General features: G+C 42.0%; 1 protein-coding gene across 7 annotated transcripts in view; it reads left to right on the forward strand.

The window, feature by feature from the left end:
* Positions 1-8,159, forward strand: part of ENTPD1 (ectonucleoside triphosphate diphosphohydrolase 1) — a 98,257-nt gene extending 90,098 nt beyond the window's left edge. For all 7 annotated transcript variants that reach the window (XM_055425013.2, XM_088842200.1, XM_088842196.1 and 4 more), the window contains 3 exons: positions 2,867-2,983; positions 5,346-5,483; positions 7,623-8,159. In XM_055425013.2, the coding sequence (XP_055280988.1) occupies positions 2,867-2,983; positions 5,346-5,483; positions 7,623-7,829 (462 nt within the window). In that variant the 3' untranslated portion in view covers positions 7,830-8,159. The remainder of the gene's footprint in view (positions 1-2,866; positions 2,984-5,345; positions 5,484-7,622) is intronic.
* The last annotated feature ends 280 nt before the right edge of the window (positions 8,160-8,439 follow it).

The raw sequence follows: 8,439 nt of genomic DNA on the forward strand, positions 1-8,439 counted from the left end.
CTTTCCCTTTTTGGTAACCATGAGTTTGTCTTCTATGTCTTTTGAGTCTGTTTCTATTTTGTAAGTTCTTTTGTATGATTTTTTTTTTTAGATTTCATATATGTGATATCATTTGATATTTTTCTTTCTCTTTTTCATGTAGTATGATAATCTCTAGGTCTATCCATGTTGCTGCATATGGAATTATTTCATTCTTTTCATGGCTGAATATGATTCCATTGTGTATATATACCACATCTTCTTTATCCATTCATCTGTTGATGGACATTTAGAGTGCCTCCATGTCTTGACTATTGTAAACAGTGCTGTTTTGAACTCTGGGGTGCATGTATCTTTTCAAATTAGAATTTTCTCTGAACATACGCTCAAGAGTGGGACTGCTGGATCTTATGGTAACACCATTTCTAGTTTTTTTAAGGAACCTCTTGACTGTTCTCCATAGTGACTACACCAATTTACTTTCCCACCAACAGTGTAGAAGGGTTCCCTTTTCTTCATACCCTATCCAGCATGTATTATTTTTCCATTCCGTTCCGTCGCTCAGCCGTGTCCGACTCTATGCGACCCCGTGGACTGTAGCCTACCAGGCTTCTCCGTCCATGGGATTCTCCAGGCAAGAATACTGGAGTGGGTTACCGTTTCCTTCTCCAATAGTGATGGACATTTTGACTGGTGTGAGGTGATAGCTCACTGCAATTTTTATTTGCATTTCTCTAATAATTAGCAATACTGAGCATCTTTTCATGTACTTGTTGTCCATCTGTATGTTTTCTTTGGAGAAATGTCTATTTAGGTCTTCTGGCCATTTTTTACTTTTTTATTTTATATTAAGCCTTCAGTTCAGTTCACTTCAGTTCAGTTGCTCAGTCGTGTCCGACTCTTTGCGATCCCATGAATTGCAGCATGCCAGGCCTCCCTGTCCATCACCAACTCCTGGAGTTCACTCAGCCTCATGTCCATTGAGTTGGTGATGTCATCCAGCCATCTCATCCTCTGTTGTCCCGTCTCCTCCTGCCCCCAATCCCTCCCAGCATCAGTCTTTTCCAATGAGTCAACTCTTCACATGAGGTGGCCAAAGTATTGGAGTTTCAGCTTTAGCATCAGTCCTTCCAATGAACACCCAGGACTGATCTCCTTTAGAATGGACTGGTTGGATCTCCTTGCAGTACAAGGGACTCTCAAGAGTCTTCTCCAATACCACAGTTCAAAAGCATCAATTCTTTGGGTGATCAGCTTTCTTCACAGTCCAACTCTCACATCCATACATGACCACGAGAAAAACCATAGCCTTGACTAGATGGACCTTTGTTGGCAAAGTAATGTCTCTGCTTTTTAATATGCTGTCTAGGTTGGTCATAACTTTCCTTCCAAGGAGTAAGCGTCTTTTAATTTCATGGCTGCAATCAGCATCCGCAGTGATTTTGGAGCCCAAAAAATAAAGTCTGACATTGTTTCCACTGTTTTTCCATCTATTTCCCATGAAGTGATGGGACCAGATGCCATGATCTTAGTTTTCTGAATGTTGAGCTTTAAGCCAACTTTTTCACTCTCTTCTTTCACTTTCATCAAGAGGCTTTTCAGTTCCTCTTCGCTTTCTGCCATAAGGGTGGTGTCATCTGCATATCTGAGGTTATTGATATTTCTCCCAGCAATCTTGATTCCAGCTTGTGCTTCTGCCAGCCCAGTGTTTCTCATGATGTACTCTGCATATAAGTTAAATAAGCAGGGTGACAATATACAGCCTTGACGTACTCCTTTTCCTATTTTGAACCAGTCTGTTTATGTCCAGTTCTAACTCTAGCTTCCTGACCTGCATACAGGTTTCTCAAGAGGCAGGTCAGGTGGTCTGGTATTCCCATCTTTTTCAGAATTTTCCACAGTTTATTGTGATCCACACAGTCAAAGGCTTTGGCATGTCGATAAAGCAGAAATAGATGTTTTTCTGGAACTCTCTTGCTTTTACCATGATCCAGCGGATGTTGGCAATTTGCTCTCTGGTTCCTCTGGCTTTTCTAAAACCAGCTTGAACATCCGGAAGTTTACGGTTCACCTATTGCTGAAGCCTGGCTTGGAGAATTTTGAGCATTACTTTACTACATTTGTATATTTTGGAAGTTAATCCCTTGTTGGTCACATCATTTTCAAATATTTTTCCCAGTCTGCAGGTTGTCTTTTTGTTTTGTTTATAATTTCCTTTGTTGTACAAATGCTGTTAAGTTTTAAGGTCCCATTTGGTTATTTGGGGTTTTATTTCCATTACTCTAGAATGTTTTCCTTTTAACTCACTTTTTAACTTTTTATATAGTTTTCATATATGACGATGATGATTTTTTTAAACTTTTAATTTGTGTCTAGCTCATGATAGACCTGCAAAAAGTATCTGTTAAATAAACATTGGCTATTTAAAGAAAGAACTTGTACATTATAAAAATAGGCCCAAAATTGGATAAATAAAAAGAAAAAAACACCTTATAATTTTGCTAGAGATCACTCCCTTTACCTCTGTGTAGAATTTTCCAGGCTTTATTTATTAAAAATTCATACATAATAGCTTTTTAAAGATGGGATTTTTCTGACCTCTTCCTCTCTCTTTTATCTTCTCTTTTCCCTATCTTTCTCCCTGATTCTCTTTCTTTCTCCCTGATTGTAGGGAAAATTAGCTACCAAACAGCTCAGAAATACCTGTCAGCGGCAAAGTGACACCTTCCAGGAAGGAAGCAGTTCCTGGATCTGGAATATCACCTGATCGCTGATTTATTCCTCAGAGATTTCTAGGCACATTCCCTAGGGATTTGGCCTTCTGGAGAGTGAATCAATGCCCCTCTGTGTTGGACACTGCACCAAACTCAGCACTTTTCTCTTGTAGGCATTTTCAGCTTTTTACTATGTGATGGAGTTTTTAAACCTTACATCACAGGAACCAATATCTGTGAAAAAGTTGACTGAGAAGTTGGAAGAGTTCTGCGCTCAGCGTTGGGAAGAGGTAAGCAACTGGAAACAGCAGCTGTTATCGTTGTTACCATTGCCCTGTGCCCTTGACAGCAGGGAGGACGTGAGTCTGCTCTTCAGGTTGTGCTAATGTGACCAAGATCCAACACACATATTTGAGAGGCCCAGACGGTACACTTAGAAATAAACTCACCAGCATTCCATGATAACTGGCCATACAATGGATTAAACAAAAAAGGTCGTAATGATTTTCAGCTAATTTGAAGTGTGCCAATAGGCAGTTGCTGGCATGGGTTCAACAGCTTGACTATCTTCAGTCATTCTTCGGTTGTTGTTAGGCCACTTTCCTCATGGAAACAAGGTGTAGCTTCAGCGATCACACCCAGATCCATCAGTTCCTTTTTACAGGAAAGCAAAACCTAGCCCAGAAGCTCCTTAGTATTCTTTTCTCTTACATCTCATTGGCCAGGGATGGCTGAGAAAGCAGGATTCAGGATTTTACGACTGGCTTAGAGCCCTAGATCCATGACGAGCTACTTCCTGGAGCTGAGCACATTGTCTTCCACTACTTCCCTTAACTCTCGAGGAAGACAGGCAGTTCACAGAATCTGCCACAGACACCACTGTGGTCAGACCATTTTTCCATCAGACAGGTTCAATATATATCCTGCTTATAATAGAAGGTCTAAGGTCTAAGGCTTTTCCAGTGGTCATGTATGGATGTGAGAGTTGGACTGTGAAGAAAGCTGATCCCTGAAGAATTGATGCTTTTGAACTGTGGTGTTGGAGAAGACTCTTGAGAGTCCCTTGGACTGCAAGGAGATCCCACCAGTTCATTCTAAAGGAGATCAATCCTGGGTGTTCATTGGAGGGACTGATGCTAAAGCTGAAACTCCAATACTTTGGCCACCTCATGCGATGAGTTGACTCACTGGAAAAGACTCTGATGCTGGGAGGGATTGGGGGTAGGAGGAGACAGGGACGACAGAGAATGAGATGGCTGGATGGCATCACCGACTCGATGGACATGAGTTTGGGTGAACTCCGGGAGTTGGTGATGGACAGGGAGGCCTGGCGTGCTGTGATTCATGGGGTCGCAAGGAGTCGGACACAGCTGAGAGACTGAACTGAACTGAACTGAACTGAAGGTCTAAGGCACTGAGTCATTCAAGATCCAGTGCTACCTGATGAAAATTTCCAGGGACGCAAGAGAAAGATATGGCGTTTACTCTGCTCTTAAAAAAAAACAAATCATCTAGGAGTGGCTAAAAACAGCAGCTGTTTTAAGTCGACACTGTTGCAAAATGCACGATGCTTTCATTCTGAAGATATGCGATTAATTGAAAATGAATGCTGTTCTCTTGGGCACTGACAACCGAGGAAGAAAGATTGTACAAGAGCCTGGACATCTGAAGGTTGTGCAAGAGACTGGACATTTGGAATTTTCCCTTAAGTATTTTGTCTGAGTTGGGACATGAAGGAGGGTATTCAGAGCTTTCAGAAAGAGCAGCTCAGATATGCCTCAGCCCTTTACAAGAGGTGAGGCTTTTTGCAGCTGCTGATCTGTGGAGAAAGATGAGCATCTTGGATTCTTGAGCAAAATGCTTCCTGAACTGGGTTCCAGAGCAGTGTTTGTCGAATGTAACTGTGCCAACTCACTGGAAAAGACCCTGATGCTAGGAAAGATTGAGGGCAGGAGAAGGGGAGAAAGAGGATGAGATGGTTGGATGGCATCACTGACTCAATGGACATAAGTCTGAGCGAACTACGGGAGGTAGTGGAGAACAGAGGAGCCTGGCATGCTGCAGTCCATGGGGCTGCAGTCAGACACGACTTAGTGACCGAACAACAGCAAAGGGCAGGAAGCTGAGACGGTATGGACAGAGTCAGGACTCCAGCCCTAGTTCTTTTGATTCCACACGTTGAAAGATCACATTTTCCCCACACTTAAAGATCTGTAAAATGAAAATACAGATACTATATTTATTGAGTAAATGTGTGTATAAGTGGACAAGCTCATTAAACAAAAATTAATGATTTCGTTCATGTAACAGTTTTTCACAGTTTTGAATATGTGTGAAAAATGTAATATAGTAAAATTCAGTGTTATTGAACCTATTAGACTGCAGAAACTAGGTGTTTTTTTTTTCCTCCTGGAGCACTTATTAATGTATCATAGAACCCTGGAGAGGAAAAGATTCCTTAACAGACCCTAAAGTATGAGCCCCTGCACCCATGGAAGGCATGAAGCACCACTCCCAAAGCCCTCTGCAGAGGCCAACCCTCAGGCCCATGTGAGCTGGGGCTTTCTACTCCCTTGATCAGCTCCATAGTGAACATGACAGCTATGGAGAAGGGCTTGTTGTACAAGTATGTTTTCTTCACTTTGCTTCTAGGTGCAGATGAATTTTGGTGAAGTGAAGGAGAAATACCTGAGTGAATACTGCTTTTCTGGCACCTACATCCTGGCTCTCCTCCTGAATGGCTACCATTTTACAGCTGAGTCCTGGAAAAATATTCACTTCATGAACAAGGTTTGTTGGGTTAAGGGGGAAGTTGGGTGGTAGTGACTGAGACAGCTTTGAGTTTGAAAGAGGTAGGAGGCAACCTGATTTAAATTTTGGCCTGATGTATTGTTCTGCCACCTCACCTTTAACCCAAGCTGGCATTCTGTGTCTGGCTCTCCTGGTATGTTGACCAGCCAGTTGTGGGCATCCTGTCTAAGGAGGTCTACTTGCATCCTCAGCCTCACCCTTCTGCTCATATAACAGTGACTAACCCCTTATAAGACAAAATATGAGATAGTAAAGTAATATAACAATATTTCAACAGCCACAGTGATTCTGTGTGCTGACTTCAACCTCCATCCCAAAGGCCCCTTCATGAATCCAGAAAGGATGATCATGGTTTCTCGTAAGGGGTGAAGGCCTTGTTGGTTGCAGCTTTAAGAATGACCAATCTGAAAGCTCACTGTGAGGAATGAGAGGAGTGACTGTGCATGGGGGCCTTTGCTTAAGAAATCAGGCTTAGCATAAGCCTTAAAGAAGCAACCTCATGGCTGTGCATTACCAAAGCATCACCTGCAGGCATTCAGGCCTGAAGCAACATTTACATCGGCAGTGAGACACATGAGCACACTCGTGCCTGATGAAAAATATTAAGGACTGTGTTTCTCTACCTTTTAAACTCATACCAATTAATGGCAAAAACAATTTACCCCTTTATTAAATATGGTGACTTCAAGCAAAACAAAGAATTAAGGCGGAGGACTGTGGTGGCCTTGAAAATACTAGTTTCATCACACTCTTGTCAATATTGACTCTGCTAATTTGAATCTTTTCCTTGTTTTAACATCCAAGTTTTCCTTCTGTTCCATCATAGTTTGTCTGTTTGAGAGAGATGTCTATGTCAGACTTATATTCTCTGAGGTACAAACTCTGATCTGTTATTTCTAAACCCTAGGTGATAACTCCGGTAACTCTGGAGGCTTCTTTGACACAGGCAGTCAGATAAAGTTCCAGTTTCCCATAAAAGGAAGTGGGCATTTTACAAATTATTAATTCCCAGTACTGGTAAAGGCTTAGGGGAGAGGAACATTTCATATGATATTGACTGGAATGTAAACTGGCATAACCTTTAGGAAGACTGTTTTGGCAATATGTGCTAGAAGCCTTAAAATATGTACATCACTTTGTCCAACTACTCCATTTCTAGGATTTATAAATAATTGAATAAAGTGAGTAAAAAATGACCATATAAGGCAGTTCATACCAGTGATGATGCTGCAGAAATCCCTTAAGAGATGTGGGATAATATTTACAAAGAATTGTTAAGTGAATTCTACATGCAATTTAATTCCACTTTTTTCTGTGAAAAACATGCACAGAGGAATTGGTAGGATATGACACAGAATGATAATAACAACAACTCTGAGTGATGAAGCAGAGGTGGTTTTATCTTCAAAAAAGAAGATATCTGTACTTCGCGATTTTCCTACCATGACCACATACAACTCATGTAATAGAAACATTTCCACAATTCTTTATTATTCACAGACTACCTATATTTCAATACGTTTCGAGGTGACTTGAAAATATCCCTAGGAAGATGGCAGGGTTGGAGAATGTTTTTTCATTTGAGAATAATCCTTTCTCATGCATACGCAATGACTGACTTGGTGGGGATTATTCCCCAGTTTTTCCCTAGTTGAATCATAACAGAAGTCCTGGTTTTGTATGGATGAGATTCCTGGGCCTGACATGTATATAGAAGGACAGGGACAGTCATCAGTCTCTCATCTTTTGCTTGCTTCCTGTCAGCCTCCAGCCCCCTCCCCCACCCCACCCACCCACATTCACACAAACAGCAAAAGAGGAATGCAAACTTCCAAAGGCCTAATTTGAATTAAGTTCTTGGCAGGAGAACTGAGCCATCATTCGCGAAATTCCTCTCTGGATTTGGGGAATACAGTAGTGAGGCCCCACACTTTCCTTACACTCTGCTTCTAATCACTTGCTTCCGTTTCCTCACAGCCATATTCCCAATAGAAGTAATCTCTTTAGAGAACTGAACGTGGTGCTTTCACTTCCTGGTGGTTCAGTGTTATGGGTAGGGTTGAATGAAAGCTCATTTAATCCTCAAACCAAAAACAACACTTTCCCCACTGTTTGCAGGTCCGGAGCACCAGCGTTGGGTGGACTTTGGGCTACATGCTGAACCTGACCAACAAGATTCCAGCTGAAGAGCCAATGTCCCCACCCCTCTCCCACTCCACCTATGTCTTCCTCATGGTCCTCTTCACCCTGATCCTGGTCGCAGTGATCATCGTAGGCATACTTGTCTTTCACAAGCCTTCGTATTTCTGGAAAGAAACGGTATAGCAGGAGCAGCTGAAATCTTCTGGCTGGAGTGAGAAAACTTGCCCAGGAAGCACTTTTCTCCACAGTGGTGCACAAGGTCACCACTTCTTGCTCACCAAGGCCAGTCTTGACCAGCATGAGGCTTCCTTGGCTTTTGCTAAAGCCTCTCCGTGGGAGGTATTCACCACCCTCTGCTTCAAGGACTTCCTGGCAGACACTGTCTTTTCTGTGAGTCTTTCCAAACTTCCCTCCTTTCTCTTTTGTACTCTTCGTTTGTGTAGGTTTTAAAGACCTGCCTCCTTTCATGATCATTGCTTTATAAAAGAACAATATTGACTTTGTCCAAAAGAACTGAGAATCTTGAGTCCTGTGCTGGGATGCTGCCCTGGCTAAAAGAAGAATCTTGGGAACTAATTCAGTTGTGATCTTACAGACCTATTTTCCATTTATTAAGAAAGCCATACAATGCCTTTGGAGAAGACAGACACACACCCAAGCCCAGCCTGCCCTTTCCATGGGAAACTTTTCTAGACTAAGGAAATGTGTGCTAGGGCAAGAGTCTTGCAAAGGAATTTCTGTGCTTATGCAGTAAATACAATAGTTAAGCCAAGCCAAAAGAGGGTTTTTGCCT

Source organism: Moschus berezovskii, chromosome 12, assembly GCF_049115385.1.
Source record: "Moschus berezovskii isolate FMDL1 chromosome 12, NW_MosBer_1.0, whole genome shotgun sequence".
In the NCBI taxonomy this organism is placed as follows: Eukaryota; Metazoa; Chordata; class Mammalia; order Artiodactyla; family Moschidae; genus Moschus; species Moschus berezovskii.